The 23,591-nt window shown below is 40.0% G+C and overlaps 1 protein-coding gene across 4 annotated transcripts in view; it reads right to left on the bottom strand.

Moving 5' to 3' along the window:
• The window catches only part of NHS (NHS actin remodeling regulator), a 352,032-nt gene that overhangs the window by 33,628 nt on the left and 294,813 nt on the right, over nucleotides 1-23,591 (bottom strand). For all 4 annotated transcript variants that reach the window (XM_032286006.1, XM_032286007.1, XM_032286008.1 and 1 more), the window contains exons 2-3: nucleotides 13,629-13,781; nucleotides 9,330-9,463 (exon numbers count right to left, since the gene is read on the bottom strand). In XM_032286006.1, coding sequence (XP_032141897.1) covers nucleotides 9,330-9,463; nucleotides 13,629-13,781 — 287 coding nt within the window. The remainder of the gene's footprint in view (nucleotides 1-9,329; nucleotides 9,464-13,628; nucleotides 13,782-23,591) is intronic.

The raw sequence follows: 23,591 nt of genomic DNA, 5'->3' as shown, positions 1-23,591 counted from the left end.
TTCTCCATAAGCCCTTTGGTTTTCATTGTGCAATTTTTCATAGTGTGGAGATTTTTAGGGATGCATATGTTGTGTCACAGCAGAATGGACTCTTTCTTTTATGCAAATAAGTGGATACTTGTATATTTTCTTATATAGTTATAGTTCACTTATGACAGGGGTACATTCTGAGAAATACTTCCTCAGGCAATTTTCTTGTGCAAATATACTAGATTGTATTTACACAAACCTAGAAGGTACAGCCTACTACTGAGGCTATATAGTAAAGCCTATTGCTCCTAGGTTACAAACCTGTATAGAATGTTACTGTACTGAATACAGTAGGCAATTTTAAAACAATGTGAAGTATTTGTGTATCTAAACACAGGTAAACATAGAAAAGGTACAGCAAAAATATGACATTATAATTGTATGGACCCAACAGACTATATGCAGTCTGTTGTTGACAGAAACACTGTTATGTGCCATGTGACTATACACCCTTCTTTCTAACATGAAGGGTGGCATACTGTAGACACTCTTTGGGGCTTTGCCTTTTTCAATTAAGAGTATGTCTTAGAAATCACTCCTTATCAATTCATAAAGATCCTCCTCCTTCTTTTACTCCATCACTCTTCTATGTATAGGTATTTGGGTTGTTTTCAACATCTTGTAATTGATAACAATGCTGAAAGAAATAACCTTTTTGTATTAGTGGAGGTGTATCTTTAGTAGAATTGCTGAGGCAAAAGGTAAATGCATATGTAGTTTGGTTAGATATTGCCAAATTCCCCTCCAGAAATGTTGGACCAAGTTTGAATTTCCACCAGCAATAGATGACAGTGCTTGTTTCTCCAGTTTCACTAACAGAATACATTGTTATATTGTTTAATTTTTGCCAGTCTAATAGGTAATACGTGGAATCTCAGTGTTGTTTGCATTTATTTTTTTTCCTTTTTTTGAGACAGAGTCTCCTCTGTCACCCAGGCTGGAGTGCAGTGGTGTGATCATAGCTCACTGCAGCCTCAACCTCCCCAAGCTCAGGTGATCCTCCCACCTCAGCCTCCTGAGTAGCTGGGACTACAGGCACACACCATCAGGCCCAGCTAATTTTTGTATTTTTTTGTAGAGATGGGGTTTCACCATGTCACTCAGGCTGGTCTCAAACTCCTGGGCTCAACTGATCCTCCCACCTGAGCCTCCCAAAATGCTGAAATTACAGGCATGCGTCACTGCTTCCAGCCTGCATTTCTAATTAAGAGTGAGTTTAAACAATTTTTCTTAAATTTAAGAAACATGTTTATATTTTTTCTGAATTGTCTGTTCACATATTTTCCTCGATTTTTCTTCCACGGTTTTGCTCTTTTCTTTATCCCTCAATTTTTAAGAGGTATTTATCAATTAGAGGTAATAGCCCTTTTTCTGTTACACAAATCTTCCCCTAGTCTTTCAGTTGTCTTTTTATTTCCTTTAAGGTGTTCGGGCATGCAAAAACATTTGCTGTTTAAATTTATCAATCTTTTCTTTTCTTGCCTCTGTATTTTTAGCCAGAGTTAGAAAGTGTTTCCCTGGACAGAAGTCAAAGAATAGTTCATGCATATTTTCTTCTAGTACTTGTATGGTTTCATTTTTTAGGTTTAGTCCGTGATCTATTTGGGGTTTATTAGTGTGCATGGTAGTATGCATCCCATTAAATGATTCTTAACTAGAGGTGATTTTGTCCCCTCAGGGAACATGGTACAGTGTCTGGAGACATTTTGGGTTGTCACAAGTGAGGGGAGGTGCTAAGGATGCTGGCAAACATTGCACAATGCACAAGATGGTCCCCATAGCAAAAAATTATTTGGCCCAAAATGTCAACAGTGCTGAGGTTGAGAAACACTGATTAAATTTTTCCTTCTACTAAATGGCTATTCAGTTGTTCCAGCATCATTAAAAAACTCCGTCTCTTGCCAGAGTGATTTGTGATGTTGCCTTTATTGAATGTTTTTATAAATACTCTGGTCTCTTTCTGGACTTTATGTTTGATTCCACTGAAACATTTGTCTACTCATATACCGTACCACACTATTATAGTTATAGAGGCTTTAAATATATCTTAATGTCTGGTAGGGCTAGGTTTTCTTTTTCAGTGTTTTCCTGGCTAGTCTTAAATGTTTGTTTTTCCATAAGTATCTAACTCCGTAAAATAAAGCTTATTGGTATTTTAATTGAAATTGTGTTAAACTTGTAAAGTAACTTAGAGAGAACTGATTTGTTTGTAGTGTTGAATCATTCTATCCAAGAACAGGGGATGTCTTTCTATTTGAAAAAGTCTAATTTTGTGTCTTTAAGGAGTGCTTTAATGTTTTTCTCTTATAAGTTTTACACATTTCTGGTAAATTAATTCCTAAGTATTTAGTCTTCTTTGTTATTTCTGTAAATGGGATTTTCTGTAACATTAACTTTTTAAATTGGCTATTATTTGTGTAAATGTAGGGTACTGACTTTTGTGTGTTTATATCTTGCTGTCTTACTGAATTCTTTTATTGCTTGAGTTAGTTTTATCATTGATTCTTGAGGATTTTCGTGATATACTATCATATCATCTTCAGATATAGGTTTACTTCTTCTTTACCAATTCTTATGATTCTAATTGATTTATCTTATCATCACATTGGTTAATATCTCTAGTACAATGCTAAATAGTGGTAGAGATAGTGAGCATTTTTGCCTTTTTAGTAGAAATGCCCATAGTGTTTCCATATATATAAATACATATTATATATATACATGTCCATATATATTATATATATTCCATATATACACACATATATATGGAAACACTAGAGACATTCTAATTAAAAATAGATATTGAATTTTGTTTAAAGCTTAGCTAGCATGCAAGGAGCTAACCATATGGGTTTTTCCCTTCTAGGTCTGTTATGATATATGATACTAATAGATTACCTAATATTGAACCAACCTTCCATTCCTAGAATAAATCCCATTTAGTCACAGCATATTAATCTCTTAATGTGATGTTATATTCTGTTTGTTAATGTTGGATTTAGTATTTCTGAATTAGTAATCATGAGTGATATTGGTCTGTAGTTGTTTTTCTTTTTTTATGGACTGTCTTTATCAGTTTAGGTATCAATGTTATACTTGCTTCATAAAAGAAATGGGGAAGTTTTACTTCATTTTCAATGCTCTTAAACAATTTATAGAGCATTGGTAGCATCTTGAATTTGAAGGTTTAGCAGAATTCCTCTGGGAAACCATCTAGGCCTGATGTTTTTTAGTGGCATAGTTCCTTAATAAATTCTTCTGGTACTTCCATGGAAGTCGGTCTGTTTAAGCTTACTAACTCTAATAAGGTCAATTCTGGTAATTTTTATTCTTCTAGGAAATTATCCATTTCATCTAGGTTTTCAAATTTATTTGCATAGAGGTCTGCAAAGTAGTTTCTTATAATTTTTAAACTTTCTTTTGTTTCAGTGGTATTTTTTCCTGTCATCGCTTATTTTATTTGTGCTTTCTCTCTCTTTTTCTTGGTCATTTTTTTTTCAAACAATCAGGACCTAATTAATAAATTAAAATCCTGTGTGCGTTTCATGTGTAGAGCAAATAGTTGGGTTTGCTTAGTGAGCCAAATTGAAAAGTTTTTAAATAGGCCCATTAAGCTCACTCATATTCATTGATATGACTAAACTCTGATAAATGTTATAATTATGTGTATTTTGTATATTTATTATGTTTCTTCCTCTGTAAGATCTATCATCTTCTCTCTTTATAAGAAATATTTTTTTTTTGGTATTTAGGAAGATTGGTATTTTTTTTTTTTTTTTTGCTAGTAGTCTTCTTTGTTCTTATACCATTCTAATGTCCTTAGTCTCCTGTTTTATTATTCAAGCTTTTACAATCTGGTTGACTAGTTCTTATTGGTATCCTTTAACAGCCACTTTTTGCCTAGACAGTAATCAATTAGCTTATTCTATGTTCTTCTTTACCTCTCCCTTCTCTCATTTTTAGTTTTATCATTCTCTGTTGTCACAACATTTAACATTGCACATTAGTTTTCTATCTTCATCTCCACTATAGTTTTAGATCTACATTTACATGTATTAAAATGTATGCTACCCATACTTTTGCTAACATTTCCCAAGTTATTTGTTGATTGGATGAAGGAATAACTTCATCCTTGGTTGGCTGAAGGAATTCTGCCAGAGGATGAAACTGGTCCTCTGGTAAATTCCTCACAAAGGACTCATGGGTACAAAATTCTCTAAGTTCCTGTAGGTTGAAAATTGCTTTTCTATACTTGAAGAACAGCATGGTTGGATATAAAACCTTTGCTTTGTATATTCTTTCATTGATCTTTTGCAATCGCTCTATGTGGATCTGCTAATCTATCTCTTATTCATTTGTGTGGCTTTGGAGTGTTTCACAAGATCCCTAGTTTAATGGCACCATCTTCTGTCTGTTTGTCAAAGTTGTTCAAATATTTTAGTGTGTTTGTTTGTTTTGATGGTGATGCAGGAGTTGAAGGAGACACACAACTTCTGCATGTCCTTGAATTTTTTGGTTTTATTTTGGCCTGCAGGGTCTTAGAAATTTTATTTTTCCTCTTTTCTCCTTCACTCCTAATTGCGCAAGGGCAGATCCCCTAGAAGCTTTACATACAGAAGATTGCTCCTGTAAAATACGCATACTTTTAGGTCCCTTTTTGTAGTTTGTGTCTATCTGAAAAAATTTGTACTATTTTCAGACTTAGGTCAGACAATTTTTCTGGTGATAGTTTTAGATCAATTTTACGACCCATCGCTAGTTTGTCTTTTCCATGTAGCTTTCTGAATCTGCCCTCCCTCACCTTGTAACAAGAGGAAACACACTGAGACTTGGTGTTTTCTCTCTCTTACTTAACAGTTAATTTGATGTTTGGGAATTTTCTGTACCCAAGTTATGCTGATGGTGTGTTTTTTTTTGTGTGTAGTTTTATTTTTCCCTTCTTGTTATATATCATTTTTGGAGGAAATACTGGGAGATGGGGACCTAGGGTATCACCATTATTGTCAGCTACCTGGAAGTCTCAGTGTATATTTTGATCCACCAAAAAAACCTGTCTATTCAACTGCCTCAAACAGGCATCTTTCTAGCCATCAGCACTGTAACTCTAAGTCTAATAGTCTTTGAACACATAAAATTATTGTTTCTTACCAAAAAAGGCTATGTGGACTACTTCTAATGGTTAGTACCAAGAGTGAAAACACATGGTTGGATTTGCAAGGAACAGGCTACCTGTAACAGCTCTGACAGACGCTCATGTTTTGATACCCATTTGCCATTATCAATTTGACCACAGCCTAGACGAGGAAGAAAAATTCCCCAGAAAGTCTGCCTAGAGGCAAATGAGTTTCAGTAACGTAACTAGGTTTTTGTTTAGTACACAAACCTACCTCAGTGGGGACCATTTCCTCTCACTACCTTCCCCTAAATAATCAGTATTCTGATGCTTAACAAGTCAGTCTGCATCCAAGAGCTCAGTCATGTGGCCAGAAGTTGATTCCAGGCAATTTCTCTTTCATATTGCCCTTGGAAACACTTTTACTATAAACTTTTATATTTGACTCCTAGCCAGGCCCAAATAACTCTTTAGATCCTTTACCAGCCTAAAGCTGTATCCTCTGTGGTACATTAGAGAAAAAATTGAGATGCTATGTGCAAATGTTGATTTCATGAAGTTTGTTTTGATCTCTTCTCTGTAGCTCAGGTCCACATTTCATGTCCCAAATAAATGATCTTTAATTAATCTCTGGCTATAGAATTTCAGAATCCAGCAGGATGTTATAGTTACCTTTTTTTTTTTTTAAAGGAAGCCTTTCCCTGAAATGATCTCCTTTGCCACCCTTGATGAGTAAAGGCTCCCAGATGGGCTTTAATTAGAGATACTCCTTGAATATTCAGCTAACAAAAGGTTTAGGGTTTTATGCTAAATTGGCTTGTCCTGTTTCCTGTGAGTTCCCCCAGAGAACTTTTGGTACAAATTACATGTCAAGAAATCAAGTGTCCCCTCTTCTCACTTGTAGGAGTTATGAGGTTACTTTGGAGCCATCACCAGATACCACCAGACAGATGACACTTTGTCCCTTGAAATTCTAAAATATCCCATAGCACCCTTAGGAGTTCAGTGCAGCACCCTAAGGCACCTCAGCACACAGTTTGGGAATCACAGATATACAACCTTCCAGCCTTTTTCCCCATGCATATGTATATGTACACATACATATACACTCACTGACATTTTTTGAGATTATACTATACACAGATTTATAAACTATGTAAAAAACCCTGATAATACTATACAGATTTATAAACTATGTAAAAATCCCTGATAATAATTATACATTTTTCCATGTTATTAAATATTCTCCTCTAACACTACTTTTGATGTTGTATTCTATCCTATAGATATATCAGTATTCATTAAACTAAGTCCCTATTGTTGAACATTTGGGATATTTGTGATTAATCTTTCTATTGTAAACAGTGCTTTGATGAACACCCTAGAGAATAAATCTTTGCATACACTGACTATTGCCTTGGGGTAAATTCCTAGATGTAAAATTGCTGGATCAAAGGTTATGAATATTTATTAGAGTTTTGCCCTCTAGAAAGAGTATAACAATTTACACTTCCTCTTATATGTGAGTATGTGCTATAGGCTCTTCATTTGATGCTAATAATTTTATTATAAACTATTTTGAATATAGGATCATATTCAGGTATTTTAGGCACTGTGCTGGGCACTTACACAAATACACATACATCATTTAATCTTATTTATAAAATATCATGTTAAGCCTCCTTAACAACCTTGTAAAGCTGAAATTATCCCCATTTTACAGATAAAGAGACTGGAGTCAGAAAGATACAATAGCTTTTTCCAAGTCACACATCCAAAAAGTTGTAGTGTTGGGATTTAAACACGTTTAGAGCTATGATCTTATCATCATATTATAGATACTTCAAGGACTTGATTGGCTAATAATAATAATAATATCTGATGTTTATATAGTGCTTATGTATGAGGTACTGTTTACATGTATTATCATGTTCAATTCTCATGCCAAGCCTATGAGGTACTATCTACTCTGTGCCTGAGACACTGAAATGACTAACTTGCCAGGGTCATACAGATTGCAAGTAGTAGAGCTGGTATTTAAAATCAGGCAGTTTAGCTTCATGGTCCATGCCATTAATGACCAAGGTACAGTATAATAACCTGCAGAGTTGCAGGAAACTGTTCATCAATCTCATTATGCATGCTTTCTTAAAGGAAGAAAAGTGTGGCTTCACGAAATCTCATACATGAAAGGAGAGTTGTTGTCTAAGAAAATGTCTATCCAGCAATTTGACTACAAATTGCCTGTCCCTATACCTGCAGCCATCTTTCTTTCAGCAATACATAGTCTTGTAAGCTTGAACCATGTTCTATCCAAGCCTAAGGGATATAACTCAAATGAAAATCTTCTAATCATTGTAGTGACCCAAACTCTTGAACAAAGAAAACAGTTAAAATTACTTAGAAATACTAAATATTATAATTTGAGATGGACAAACTTACTGAAGTTTACCTAAGTGTAATCCAGAGTCTTCTCTTACTGGTGTTTGTTGGGTAAATAAATGAAGTACTCTCATCGCTATTCATTATTTTAAGCATTTTCCTATAGTCTTACTTTAGTATTTAGACATTATTAAAAATTATGCAGATCATGAGAAAGGGCTATATTTTTATGTCATTTCTGTAAATGCTCAAAATTCTTTTCTTTCACCTCCTCCCTTCCAAGAAAACCAACTTAATTAGCCATAAAACATGTTATAATGAATGGGAAAATATTTTTAGTATTTTTATGCAGAAAATGTCTCATTAAAAGCAAAGGCTTCATCAAGCAGGTTTGAGCTGCATAAGAACTTCTGCTTTATGACAAATGACTAGCATGTGAAACTGCTCTAGATGAAGAACTAGAAAGCCCTAAGAGGCCCTTATCTCCTTTACTTATCCTTGGGCTGCAGTGCAGTAATGTAGTGAGTGTGACATGGCACTCAGTCAGCACTTAAATGAGCACTGATGGACCTGCCTGCAATCCAGCTACAAATAGGAAAAATGTTTTTATATTTCGTTCACTATCATTCAAGTTCTTATCTGGATATGGCATATCATGTGGATTCATTTAGATGAAGTCTGGTTTTGGCTGGATGTTTGGCATCATGTGACCCAAATATTTTATACCTATCTTGCATATTGTAAAAGCCTTAAAGGTGCACAATTTGGAGTCATACATGCAAATTTAATTTCTAATAAAAACCTTAACTCAAACCCACACTGTTGTAACTTCTTTAGACTTTGGGTCTTGAGCCAGAATGACAAGACAGCAGGATTGCAGACATTCAGGCAGGCAGTGTGGACTGATTTGGTCACAAAAGCCATAGTCCTTCACTTCAGTGATGCTTGCTCAGAGGCACAAAGTGCTCCCTTGTCCCCACTGAAGCCCCAAAAGGCACATCTGTGGTGATGTGTTTGTAGCAGCTGCTGATAGTGTTTGCAGGTGTTCTGAGGTGGGCTCAGCCTCATCATCTGTGACCCGTGCTTGAGGGTTTGGGCTGAGTTGTAGCCACATCCATCTGGTCAGGGCTGAAAGCCCCAGAGGCAATGACATCACCATGATACTAAGTTACCCCAGAGAACTAGCCTCCTTTAGAGAATGGGAAAGCATGAAATGATGACATGATTACTCTTCAAATGGTAATTTTTCACATCACTTAAGTTCTTTCCCAGATCACCCCACCAAGTCAGCCATATTGTCACTTGGCTAGTAATAACAGTAGAGGCAGTTGTGGTTAACATTTCTTGAGGTCTTACTTTGTATCAGTCAGTCATTGGGCTAAGCACTTTAAATGCCTTGTATCATTTAATCCTCCAGCCCTATAAACTAGATACTATTAATATCCCTATATTACAGATGAGGGAACTGAGGGCAAATAACATAAGTAATCTACCCTGAATCCTTCAGCTTGCAAGCAGAAGAACCAAGGTTTGAAGTACATATTTTTTTTCCTGATTTTAGTCTGTAGCTATTCTTGCTTTACTGCATTGTGCAGCCAGTAAACTAAAAACTATGTCTGTATTCCAAAAAATAGGCATTTCTTTCAGGAATGAAAGGAGGGGAAATTAATTTGTTCCCAAATGCCCATGATTTGAGCTCTTAGCCAGCCCAGTCTCCCTCACTGAGAGGCAGGAAACTGACTCCCAGACAAACTGATGTTTCCTGAGGAGCAAGCACAGGGCTGCAGGTTGCCACCAAGCTTACCGTTAAGAAGTGACGGTCCTTAACCTCACGCCTCCTCTGGCTGTGAGCTGGAGGGTAGGGTGGCAGTGGAGGAGCTGCGATGGAAAGGGGGGCAGCTGCTCTCTGCTCACGGCGATCACTCCGGCTCCGGTGTTCTGAGAAGGAGAAAAAGCAGTAATACTGAAATACACTTGGCGTTTTCCATTTCTCTTTCCCTCTTGGGAGTATTAGCAAAAGGCTGTAAAAAAAAAAAAAAAAAGTGAGTTTTCATTACTTTAGCTAATTTGTATACCAAATCAGATTTTCAGAATGGTTTTTAACTGAACTTTCACTTACTATTAATATGACATTGGAGGCATATATTTCAGTGGGTCCATCTCATAATCTGTACAAGAGGGCTCACTTCTGGGAGTTCAGTGTGACTTATTTCAGAACAACATAAGCAACAAAAACAATTACAACAAAAGTTGAGAACATAGTGGAAGATTTGCTGCCATTACTACTGGAGTAGAAAGAAGGCACAGACACACCAGAGCTGCCCGGTCCACCCACAAGAGCTGGCTCTCACTGGCTCAGGGGAGCTGATTGCTACATATTCAGGAATTCGTGTGAGTTCATTTTTCTTTTTTTTTTTTCCTTTTTTATTGCATTTTAGGTTGTGGGGTACATGTGAAGAACATGCAAGATTGTTGCATAGGTACACACATGGCAGTGTGATTTGCTGCCTTCCTCCCCATCACCTATATCTGGCATTTCTCCTCATGCTGTGAGTCCATTTTTCAACCATTGGTACCTGGAAATAAGTCATGTTGAGAGTATTTACATCACATGTTTGTTGAGTGATTAAAGAATGAATTAATGCTTTCATTAAAATTATAATATATTCTATTTCTCTGTATTTTGAATGGGTTCTGGTGAGTGCCCTCACTGTCATGGGCTTTTCTAGGTCCTGTTACTTGTTTCTGACAGGCCTTCTCGATGCTGGCCCCATTTTCTTTGCCCCATTCAATATGCTGCCCTCTAAACTAGGAACTGAGCACTCGAGCTTTCTGATTTCTATCTATGTCCAACTTGGCTGTCCGTGTGCCTCGCTGCCTGAACATAGTGTCTACGTCAAGAAGATGTGATAGTATTCCCCATCTCCCTTTGCTTGGGATTCTTCTGACAAATCTTGGCTCCCATAAGCAATCAGAGCAAAGTTTTCAAAACCATGTAGGTAGTCTTTGCTAAACTGCCTCCAAAGTCAATGTTTATCAGAAGACTGTTTAAGAAAAGCATCTTCCTTGTTAAAGTGCCCACCTCCATCATTCTGCAAGCAAACAGTGGGCTTTTCTAAATGGGTAGCACAAGGAAAAGTGTTTACATTCTTAAATTCATACAGAAGAGTTGCTTACAGGTGTTACTGGTTAGGAAGAAGTGAAAGGATGGGAGGAGTTGGAAGGGAGATATCAACTTAATTTCCCATTCAATTGCTCCCCTCCCACACAATCTTAAATATCTCTTTCTTTGCCCTAGGCTGGGAGTAGCCTGGCTAGATTAATGGCTTCCTAATAATACCGTTTTCTGGTGCTGACGCAGGGAGAACATTAGTCCACTAGAGCCTGAAACTGCAGTGGAATCTTGCTCATTATTCCCTTAAACCAATGAAACTTATGCTCTAGCCTGAAACTTGAAAGGAAAGGAAATATAAAATATAATTATCTATTTATAGTTGCTTATGAATCTTTCTCTCCATGTTTTATGAACATAAATGATAGCGTCACATAAAGTCATTACTGGTTCTGAGCATTAAAGAATTACTTTAAAAAGGGGAAAAAAGTAATAAGATCCTAAATAACTTGAAATACATTTAGATGCTACTTCCTCCACAAAGCCCTTCCTGAAGCTCTATGGAATAACTTGGTACCTTTCTTCTTAGCCTCCCTATGACTTTATTGAAATGACCTGATTACTTGGCTGTCTCTCCACTAGACCAGGGATTCCTTGTGGGCACCATACTTTATTGCTTTTTGAATCCTAGGTTCTGGAACACTGCCTTGTCTTCAATAAAGTTTGTTGAGGGGTTTGCTATTAAGCAGATCTTGAAGGCAGCCAATTTCTAGGTTTTAATCTTGGTTGCCCAGCTCTGTCCTTACAGTCTCACCTCCAAAAGCAGCACAGAGCTGCTGCCACCACAACTTCATTTGTCTGTGCTTCATTATCCACTATCTCCTGGTGGAAGCCAGGCCATTCCAGCTGTCCAAATAGAGAATCTACAGGGATGCTCACTGCGGCATTTTCTGAGCATGGCAGTTGTCTTGATAGGTCACTATTATTCATAGCCACCAGATGGCAGAAGTGGATTATGCTGATGAATACAGCACTATGCTATTGTGTTTCTTGGATAAGGTTAAAAAAAAAGTCACTTTCTAATTTTAATTCTACACTGCATGTTTTTAATTCCATGATGGCTATAATTCTTGTTTATGGCTCTCTGCAGTGCTATTAAAACTACTACACCCAAGATATGCTATTGAGCCAACCGCAAAACAAGCCAGTCTGTGGAGGGTAAAATGCATCTCCACAGTCTTCCTTCCAAACCCCAGGAGGCCCCACATCCCTCTCTCACTGTCCCCCAGGAGGAAGTTCAGAGAAAACTGATATTGGCACTTGCTGTTCTTCAGTTCTGCTTTAAGTCCAAACCTGACAAGGCAGTGAAATGTGATAGTTTACGAGCAGCTTGGTGTTAGCTGGTGGAATCCATAAAAACCTAATCAGGGATGACTTATTAATAAAATAAAGGGATAAAAATAATTATGCCTAAAGGGCTAATGTTACCAAGCTTTTAATGATGGGGCCTGAGAAAGGATTTGGTGAGAACAATCAGATTCCTTTATAGTCACCATGTACCCTCAACGTTCAACCAGTTTTCTGCAGAACTTGATTCAATTCCACAAATGTTTATTGAGGACCTACTATATGTCAGCTTCATGCTAAGTGCTTTGAATAAAGTAAATTAATAAGATATCATCCTTGCCCTTGAGTTGCTTATAGATTAATGGCTTATTAGAAGTTGGTTGGTAAAACAGACCCATAGTGGTTGGTTATAAGATTTTTTTAAGTGGCAGTATTGGAGGATGCAGAGGATATTATGGGAAGTGTACCTAATCCAGGCTGCAAAGGAATGGCAAGTGTGGAAAGAAAGATTTTCAGAAGGTGGCTTCAGTTAAAGAAGAGCTTTTTAGCCAACTATAAAATTGAAGTGAATGGTAAATATGCCAGAGATGCTTCTAGAGGATACTGATCATCACTTTTCATTGTAAGCATGATAATGTCTTCTCCTAGTAACCAAAGGAAATTTTTAGAAACAATTGTTTTAGGGATATTAGAAGGTTAGCTCTTTCATTAAAAGGAAAAAAGATGAAGAAGGCAAAAAGATGAGAACTGAAGGCAACAAACTATTGAAGATGAGGATAAGGGAATGGTTTTAAGTCAACCAGTATAAGAAAAGGCTGTGCTCCTTTTTTGACTGCTATGAGCCTATCTCCGGCTTTCTCAGGTCTATGAGAGACATGTAAATATCAGTGTCTATTTCCATGAGACATAGTGTATGGCAAGGAGGAAAAGAGCTCTGGCAGGCATTTCAGAGGCCTAGGTTGGGTCCTGGTACCACACCTAACCTATGTGTGACTCTGAGCAAGTTTCCTCACCTTCCTAGGCCTCTATGTGTCCTACTATAGAATTGGGGCATTAGACCAGATCACTGGTTCTCAAGAGAAGCAGAAGAGCCCTCTAGGGGATCATTCTAGTTGTTACAATGATTGGGTGAGAGCCGAAGATGACAGCCATCCAATAATGCAGAGGGTAGTCATTGAAAATGTGTCCCAGGTCTCAAACAATTTTAAGTGTCCCATCAGAATCTCTTATAGGGGAGAAGCCTAGAGCCTTTTTCTGAGTCAAACCAAATTTCCTTTTCATTATAATCCAAAGTATTTAGTTTTTTGCTCATATCTAATATATACTAAATGTACCAGTTTTCATGGCCATGCCCTCCAGCCCCTTGGAATGGTTTCTGAGCATTTGCATATTGAAATAGATATTATTTTAAATAATTACCTTTTAATTTTTCTTAACTATCATATTTAGACCATAGCGCTACTTTTCTTATGTGTATGGGTAGGGTATGTTACCCATGGATTTCATTTCAGGGTAGAAAAGGGAGTGTTTCAAAGTACTTGCTACAACAAGAGGGTGTGTTGGGGCTCATGGGACAGAGGACCCCTGGATGGGACAACCTCCAAGTTGTCTCCTGCAAAAGCCCCCGAGCCCAGGATCTATCACCTCTGCGCAGGGCTTGCAGGCTCTGCCGGGCGTGGCGGTGCAGCTCCTCCACGCAGGGTGGCCTTGTTGCCGGGAGGAAGATGTTCCGCTGTTGGTGCCATGGGGCACGGTAGTACACACTCAGCTTACTCTCAATGTCCAGGTTGGAGACGGCTGCAAGACAAAAAAGAAACAGGGCATTGTCCATCAGTGGCTTGAAGTTGTGCTTTTGGCCAACGGTGGGGTGGGGAAGAGGACAGGAGTAAAGTCTGGGTGGAGAGGAAGTTCAGACTACTACATTCACATTAAGAACTAACTCAAGACTGGAGAAAGGTTTGATGTTTATGGTACTGATAGGGACAACCTTTGGCACTGAGCTGAGGCATGGGAGACTCCAAGACACCAACTGTCTCCTTATGACCAGCTAATTTCCTCTCCATACCTTCCTTCCTCACCTTTGGCACAGTTGCTCAACACTGACAAGCCCCTGGCCAGCCTGCTTGGGGGTGGAGATGGGGGTCCTGCTTCTGAAAAATGTGGAGGAAAACCTCAGAGATGAATGGAAAGACTGCCTCAGCTTCAGCCCTTCTGGCCGCAGGGCCTCAGAGCTGTAGTTCTGCACTCTGCCCCTGCTGTCTGCCTGAACTTTGGCCTATACCTTGCCCTGCCTCTGTCTCTTGGGGCCCCATCCCAAAGGTATCCTTATCATGCCCTCAACCTACCAGCTCCATTGCCTGTCATCTTTCAAAAGCATCACTCAGTTTCCTTGATTTCACCCAGGGGTGAGCATATGCATTAAAGAAACCATCACAGGGGTAATGAGTATTAAGAAAGGGAAACTGCAGATGCAAGATGAGTTCTTGCAACTCATCCAAGATATCAAGGAATGAAGGCTTCCTTCCCCTAAACACAGCATTTAACCCACTATCATTTTCTTCATGTACACATGGAGCCTAGGATGGAACTCTCCATGAGTTAAAGAGAAATTCTGCTAGAAGCAGATGTTAGGAACCAGAAGGATTTTTACTAAGAACTGGCTGCACAGAGGACCTCACAAGCACCTGGGTAGCCTGTCAGCCTTGGGAATGGTGAGAACTGGCCCAGTCTGCTTTACCCTCCAGACCCACTATCCATATCTAGTCTCCTATCCTGGGCCAGCCCACTCCTCCCACCTTCCAGTCTCATCTCTTTCCACTCTGGTTCAGCAACGGGGGATTGACTGAAAAATCAGGCTCTTCCTGCACGCAGAAGTCAACTCCTGCCCAATGGGGCAGAGGTCATTACCAAAACCAGGAGAAGGGGATGTGAATTCATGTGCTCATGACAGCTGGGAGAATGGACAGAACAGAAAGTCTGTCTGTGGAAGGAATGGGCAAGAAGCCACATGGACAGTCCCAGAAGTAGAGGGACTTCTGAGCACCCCTTCCCTTAGGCTCATCTCTTCAGGAAGGTGGGATCCAGGGTACAGGGCTGGGCCAAGATGACTCAGAGATAGACCAGAAGACTCTTTTCTAGCCCTTTATTCCCTCAGCACTGCTGACCAGAGGCTTAGGGTGGTAACTTTTGACAACACCTCAGAAACCAGATCAAGTGACCATGGCTCTTCAATTGTGTGGAGAAAAACTGAGCCCTTGCTATTTATTTTAATGTTTGTCTGAAGAAAAGACTCATCAGAAGTGCTTGTCAAAAACACATATTCCTAGGCATCAACCTAGACTCTGAGTCAGAATTTCCAAAAGAGAAGCCTGGTAATCTGTATTACGTGAAAAGTTATGTTTATCATCAGGCAGGTTTGAGAAACACAAAATGTCTTCTGATGATGCCTTAGGATCTTGCGGGAGTGAAAGGAGTTGGGCAACATGAGGGAAGGGAAGAGACTGCTGAAAATGGAAATATCCATCTACTCATGGAACATTTCCAAGTAGCTCTTAGTCTCAGGCATAGCTCTAGGTGTTGGAATACAGCACAGAACAAAACACACAGGAATCCCTGCCCTCATAAAGCATTTGTTCCATTTGTTCTCTGGCTTTGTGCAAAATGGTTTCACTGTGATTCTGCCTGGACACAATAGGTTGGACACTGGCAGATTCTTCCTGTTTTGGTATTATACCGTTCCATAGGGATGGTCTCAGGCATCAAGACTTTAGAGGCCCTGAACTCCAAAAAGGCTATAGACCTCACTCCTCCACCTCCACCTTTCTACAGTAGGCAATCCCAAATTTCAGAATCAATTGGTACATCATAAAATCAGTGTAAAGATGTTCAGCAAAATTATCTTCCCTCATTATTAAATATTACATATCAAGTTACCTGAAAAAAGCATTTTTTGGTGCCCGTGCTTTGCTGATGCCCTAAACACATTTCTACTGTGCTTGTTGGGCAAACCAATGCTGAGTTTCTGGGCTGCTAAACTCTGCCTGCTGCTTGGGACTGTGAATTCACAGATGCAAAGAGTAATGCATGAGTTCCAGCATGGGCAGCCTATTCTTGGCTCCTGGGAAGAACCAACCCTCACAATGACAGCCTTCAAGGGCAGGGATTCTCACCTTTTTCTCTCCAAAATCTTTTTCTTTCTCCATTGAGAAGCTATATTGGATTTCTGCCACATATTAGCAGGTGAATATTTCACTCGGTTGCCACCATGCTGTCTATCTCTTAGACAGGGAAAGGAAGGAAAACTAATGTCTTTGTTCTCAGTGATGTCCTTTGGTCACAGAGCATTAACTAGCATTATGTGTACACTAGAGGAAGGCAGACAGTCACTAACAGAGCTCTTCCAGGGAAAACTGTCCCATTTTCCTTCTTTAAAAAATATATTCCTTTTCTTAAGTAACAGTTCAACCACAGTTGAATCCATTCATTCATGAGCTGCTCCACTGTCATTGTAAGCCTGCCCTGCATCTTCAGGTTCACCATGCTCCCCTTTCCTCCCTTTTTAACAATCTCACCATGGCTGAGTTATGCATGATGGCAGGCTTAGTGCCCTAGGAATGTTTGTTCTCATGAAAATGGAAAAAAGCAAAGCAAGAAGATTTTTCCTCTGTTTATTTGGATACCTCCAGGGGCCACTGTGTGATAGGCAGAATTTTAGAATGTCTCCCAAGGTTCCTGCCTTCTTGTGCACATGCCCTGTATAATCCCCTTCCCTTGAATGTAGGCAGAACCTGTGACTTATGTTGCATTACAAGGCAAAACAGGTTTTACAGTCCATACTCAGTTGACTGAGTTAATCAAAAGAGAGTATAATCCTGAGTTAATGCTTAAAAGAGACAAGAAGCAACAGAGATGCTCTCCTGTTGGCCTTGAAGAAGCAAACTACCACGTCGTGGAGAGGGGCATATGGCAGGGAATGGCAGGTGGCCTCTAGGAGCTGAGGGCCTCCCTCCTACAATTTCAAGAAACTGAATTCTGGCAACAACCAACGAACTTGAAAGAGAATGCTGGGCCTCAGATGAGATGAGATGAGATGAGATGAGATGAGATGAGATGAGCCCAAATGACACTGATTTCAGCCCAGTTAACCCTGAGCAGCGGACCCATTTAGCCCATACCCAGAACTCTGACCCATGGAAATTGCAAGATAATAAATGGGTGTTGTTTTAAGGTGCTAAGTTTGCAGTACTTTGCTATGCAATATTAGAAATAATAAAAAATTTATTCTATTAGTCTGTTCTCACACTGCTAATAAAGACATTCTTGCAACTGGGTAATTTATAAAGGAAAGAGGTTTATTGAGCTCACGGTTCCACATGGTTGGGGAGGCCTCACAGTCATGGCAGAAGGCAAAATAGGAGCAAAGTCACATCTTACATGGTGGCAGGCAAAGAGAGCATGTGCAGGGGAACTCCCCTTTATAAAACCATCAGATCTCGTGAGATTTATTCACTAATACAGGAACAACATGGTAAAAACCAGCCTCCATGATCAATTACCTCCCACCAGGTCCCTCCCATGACACTGGGAATTATGAGAGCTGCAATTCAAAATGAGATTTGGGTGGGGACACAGGCAAATCATATAACTAATAGACACTCCCACTACTTTATCTACTTCTCTAGAGTCAGTCGCTTGCTTTGTCTTGTCAACTCCTCCCCTCTGTTACTGCTCCCCAAGAAAGGGGAAGATAATGGCAAGGGTTACAATAGGAAATAAGGCTCTATGTGTCATTTTTATTCTCCACAACAGGAAAAAGGTTATTTGGATGTATCTCCCTCATCTAAGACTGTAAGCTTTTGTGGGATGCTCCAACCATATGCCAAGTTCTAAGCCAGATGCATTATATTAATGATATCATGGTAATCTCACACAACTCAAAGAAGAAAGTATTGATCCCATCTTATAGATAAGGAAATGGAAACTCAGAGAAAGTAAGTAAATTTTCTAAGTCATTCACCTGGTAAGTAGAAGATCTGTGATCAGAAACCATCTCCTTTTAGCTTCTAAGCTGCCACTCTTTCCCAAACCAATACTGAAATAAGTTTCCCTAAGCTAATGGTGATGGAGTAGGGGAAGGAGAATGGGCCATCTGCCACATAAAAAGGATTCAGTGCTTTTCAAAATAAAGTGAAAAGATTCAGAACTGCTACTGTCTGTATCACCCATACCATCAGGTGTAACCAAGAACTCAGTGACTTCCAGAAAGTACCAAGCAGGAGGTTGGGAAGATGTGCTCTATTATACCAGAAAGACAACACCACAAACAGATAACCACAAACCAAACTGCTGAAAAAAAATACCATCGTAGGAAATGTCCACAGGGCAGTGAAAAGTCTTTATAGACTGATCTTAGTTCATTCATTCCCTTGTCAAACACTGGAGATAATGGAATTGTCTAGATCTTGATTCATAGTGATATATTGGAAGGATGGATATGGTCATTGGGGTCCTCTGAAATGAGCTGACTTAGACATTAAGGAAAACTAGTGGCTGCCACTCTCTTGGAAAGACAAGGCCTGTTTCTAACAGCAGGAGGAGGCTTGGATTTAGGAACTATTGGGAAGGGGTAAAAAATCAGGAGCAAACCTAGTCTTGCCCCAGCCTCTCCAGCCCAATTTCCCCTGCCTTGCTAGGGTGCTACTCATTGATCTTCTCTTTTCTAACCTCATGAGCATCCCACTCCCTTACAGCTTTATGCCCCCTGGGAGGAGTGCAGAGTGCTTATTGTTAGCCTCTCTTCCTAGAAAGCCTCTTTACTTCACATCCCCACTCCTGCACTGGCTTTCTCCCCTGCTACTCCTTCCTTAAGAAGAGGGAGGTGACAGCTGAGATAAAACTTTGGCTGCTGCATGTGAAATTTTCAGAAAAATGCACCAAATGACTCAGAAATGGAATTTGTATCCCTTCAAGGGAGGGAAGAAAAAATTTTAAATGTTCTCAGAGTGCCTTACAGACATACTTACCCACCTGCACCTTGCTAATCTTCTTCCTGCCCTTTTACCATCACAGCCACCCCCAACACACAGCTTTGTGGGTAGGAACACATCCCTCCACAAATCATCCATTCTGGTGCCCCATATTAATCAATTAATCATATTAATATGCCAGGAGTGCGCTGGCATATTAATCAATTAATAAGCATCTGAAACTGTCAGTGTCAGAGATATGTAGCCTGTTTGCTCCCTGGGTCCCTGCTACACTGAAACCAATCATCAGCAGCCATCAGCTTGGTAAGCAAAATGGGAAATCTCCCTAAGGTGTTGCTGCTGCCTGAGTGCTCGGATCTGTTGAAAGGTTGGGAAGGGGATTTCACCAAGTGAAACCGTTTATTCTTGCCTGCCTTTCTTCCTTGGTAACCGTCCCCTTGCCCACACTGCTTGGCAGTTTGGAGGAAGGAACAGGGTGAAGTACAAGGACAGCAAGGACTATCAAGTCTCCAGTCACCTGCAGAGCAGCCCAAAGCCAGAGCCAGTTTCCCAGAGTCTTTCTTTGCCGGGCTTCCTTTTCCGTAGAACCACAATAATTCAGATTTGTTCCCCACTATAGAAAAAGTGTCTAGTGTACACCTCTCACCATCAGAAATATCTAGGTTTCCTAACAAATTCCAGCATCTCAAAACATTCTAACACTTACAGAACAGGAGAACATATCTGTGTGTTTATTTATACACTAAAAGGATCTAGAACAATGTTTCCCATAGAAATAGTTTTCCCAGCTTCCAAAACAAGATGATGCTTCATACCAGGAAGACTGTTTAATTATTACTGTTACCATTGTTGTTTTAATGTCCAACATCCTGTGGAAAGACCAGTAGAAGCCTGGGTTCTAGTCGCAGTTCTGGCACCATGTGACATTTTGCAAGTCATTGAACCTTCCTAGGACCCATCTTTACCAATGAGGAGTTGGGACTTTTTGATCTCTGAGTCCTGTGCTGTCCTGTTCTGGCCTGTCCTGTCCTCCATTTGATGCCAGTCACCAAAATCCACCCAGACTGTAATGGCAAGATGGGCTGGTGGAAAGAGCCTGGGCTCTGAGATGGAAAGATGGATCACAGTATTGGTGTGATCCAGAGCAAGTCCTCTATGAAAGGGAAATCACAGAGCCTTCATGCAGTGGTTCAGGCTCCAATTAAGTAACAACATCCTTGGCATCTGTCACTGCTTAATAAATATTAGTTCCCTTTCCTGGGCTGAAAACAAAAGAAGACTGGGAGGCCAGGATCAGGGTCCAAGTTCACAAGAGGAAAGTCTGGAGCTCTCCAAGTTTCTTTTTGCTTTATTTTGCCTGTCTTCTTGTTGAGTGAAGTATAAACAAAGATGAGGCTACTAAAGATCACTCTTTGAGGGTCTCATTTCTGGAAACTGGAAAGAAGACTGCCCACAACTGGGGAGCCTGTGTGACCTCTCTGACAGGTTCAGTGTCCCCAAATCTCTGCCATCTGTTGACTTGGACAGAATTTAGTGTAATGATTTGGCGATTCTAACTCTCTGAGGCAGTGGCAGAGTTGCAGTCCTAGACATTCTCCTTTGCAGTAGTTTGTAATTTACTTGTTTATCTTCAGGTCATTCTGCTGCCATGTTCTACACCAGACACTTCCTCCAGAATGTAAGCACATAGTCATCTGTCACAGCTCAGCTATTGTTTTAAGAAAACTCCTTTAGGCATCTAGCAGAGTCATTGGATTCTACTGCTGGAAGGGACCTTGGAAATTATGGAGTTCTGTTTTTTTTGTTTTTTTTTTTTTAAACTGCAGGGCATGACCCAATGGATTATGAAATCAATTTAGCAAGTCAAGACTAGCGTTTTTAAAAACAATGAAATAAAATAGAGCAGACTGGAAAATACTCAAGTGCACTGTATGCAGTGTTGTTTGGTGAAGCTATCACTTGTGTCATATATGTGCATGTGTGTGCATGTGTGTGTGTGTGTGTGTGTTTGCTGGGTTGTGATGTAAAAATATGTTTCTTACACTAAGTAGCAGTCAACACACTGTGAAAGCCACTGTTTAGGCCACTCCTTTCATGTGCTGTTGAGAAAACTGAGGTTCAAATATTTGACCCGAGATCACAGAGCAGATTTTTGGCAGAGGCAAAAACCAAAGCCAAGGTCTTCTGAGCCCAGGCCCATGCACTTCCCTTGGCAGCCTCTTCCTCCCTTGGGGATAATCAACCTAGCTTCTGCACCCTTCGTGTCTGTAGGTCATTATTTGCTACCTTTCACATTTATCAGATTGTCCTTTGTGGGCGGGGGGCAGGGGGGACACTTCTCACCTGTGGATAGTGCACATTCCATTCATTTTTATTTTAAAATTCCAGGTGTGCTTCAGCTCAGGGAGCAATAGTTGAGATGAACCAGCCACAGAAGCCAGGGTTTGCCCTGTGTTCCTTTACAGAAGGACACACCAGCCAAGAGCTGCTCTGAGGAGACCACGGCTGCAAGAGAGGACCCTGCCTATTTACCAGTAACAACTATGAGCCACTTTGAAACTTAGTGTATACGTATCATCAGGGAAAGATGACACTGATGGAAAACCTTTGTTACAGCAGTGGAAATGCACACACTCCCCTTTCTTCCTTCTGGTTAAATATACAAAGCTGGGTATTCAATGTACCCAGGTATTCAGTATATGAAATATCTGAACTCCTTTCCTTCCCTGTATTCTGTCTCTTTTGCATTCTGAGCTTTCCAGAACAAATAACTCAGCAGAGGATTGGATCAGGGAAAACGGAGAGCCCAATTTGGTCACTTTGGTCGGCTTGTATATCTAGAATGTCTGCACTGTTTGCCATCTCTCTACCCTCCAAGCCTTGTCTTCAACAAAAGCCTTCTGCCCCCCAACTCCCAAGCTGCTGGGGCACTCACTGTTTCCCACCTTTCATTTTTACTCCTCACAGACTATCTTAGATTGCCATATACATCTGCAGCCACATATTTATGCCCCTGACAAGAGGAGCCACAGTTTATACTTCTTGAGATCCCTGACAATGCCAGGTACTGTCCCATGTAAATTCTCAAAGGAAAGGTGTTTGATTGCTTTTGTTACTTGTTAATGACTCCCTTTAGACTTTGGCAGGGAAATGAAATTGGCACAAATAGCTCAAGTGGGGTTTTGCACCAACTATGCGTTTCATTTATCCACAGGATTATAATAGAAGAAATTTAGATTCTATATAAAGAAGGAATTCTAGATCACAGGGGTCTAGAGAGGGGATGGATGGCATTATCAAAAGAGGTTAGGGAGAAGGGGTGGAGACGGGAATGTGGTTTGAAAAAAAAAAAAGAAAAGTTGCAGGGGTGGGGAAAGTGAGTGGGGTAGAGCACGACCTTAGCGAGAAAGTACACATTCTAGAGCCTGAGGATATTTTAGAAGAGCCTCTGATTTATAGACAGCAGTAACTCAGATGCAGTACAAACTGGTTTTACAGCAGAAAAAATGTATTAGATAAAGTTGACATGTCCAGCAGCTCTGGGAGTCTGGACCTTCATTCAAACCTATTCATTTGTATTGAGCAGCTACTTTTGCAAAGCTCTGGGCTAGGAACTAGGGGACACACAGATGACTAAGACAGCGTCCCTGTCATCCAAGTGCTTGTGGTGTAGTATTCATTCATTCATTCATTCATTCTTCCTTTTTTTCATTCAAGCATTTATTCAATTCTATTATGTAGTAGTGAAAGGGCTACAAAGATTAAAATACAGTTCTCATTCTCTCTCTCTCTCTCTCTCTCTCTCTCTCTCTTTGATATGGTTTGGATGTTTGTTGATACCCAAATCTCATGTTGAAATGTAATCCCCAGTGCTGGAGGTGGGGCCTGGTGGGAGGTGATTGGATCACAGGGGTAGTTTCTCATGGTTTAACACCACCCCCAGTGGTGATGCTGTCACAGTAGTGAGATCTCATGAGATTTGGTTGTTTAAAAGTATGTGGCACCTACCCCAACCCCCTCAGTCATGCTCTTGCCATGCAAGATGCCTGTTCCCACTTTGCCTTCCACCATAAGTAAAAGCTCCCTGAGGCCTCCCCAGGAGCAGATGCTGCCACACTCCCTCTGCAGCCTGCAGAACCAGGAGCCAATTAAACCTGTTCTCTTTGTAAATTACCCAGTCTCAGGTATTTCTTTCTAGCAGTGTGAGAACAGACTAATACATACATTCTCTTTCTCTTTGTCTCTTCCTCTCTCTCACACACACAGAGTCACTCAAAAAGTCTAGAAGAATAACAACAAAAAATAGTTCTAATCCTGTCACCAAAAGCCACTGTTAGCATACTAGCATGTTTCCAAGCAGTTTTTTCAAGTACATTTCTAAATGGTTGAGATATAGCATATATACCCTATTGTATACTGCTTTTTAAAAATAAAAGAATTTGGCTGAGCGTAGTAGCTCACATCTGTAATCCTAGCACTTTGGGAAGCCAAGGCAGGCAGATCACTTGAACCCAGGACATCAAGACCAGCCTGGGCAGCACAGTCTCCTCAAACAAAACAAAACTATCTCTACAAACAAAACAAACAAAACAAAACAAAAACTCAAAAATTAACTTGGTGT

Source organism: Sapajus apella, unplaced genomic scaffold, assembly GCF_009761245.1.
Source record: "Sapajus apella isolate SASKATOON/1434 unplaced genomic scaffold, GSC_monkey_1.0 scaffold17, whole genome shotgun sequence".
Taxonomy (NCBI): Eukaryota; Metazoa; Chordata; class Mammalia; order Primates; family Cebidae; genus Sapajus; species Sapajus apella.
Note: the sequence above shows the minus strand (reverse complement) of the source record. Positions and strands in the feature narration are given on the sequence as shown.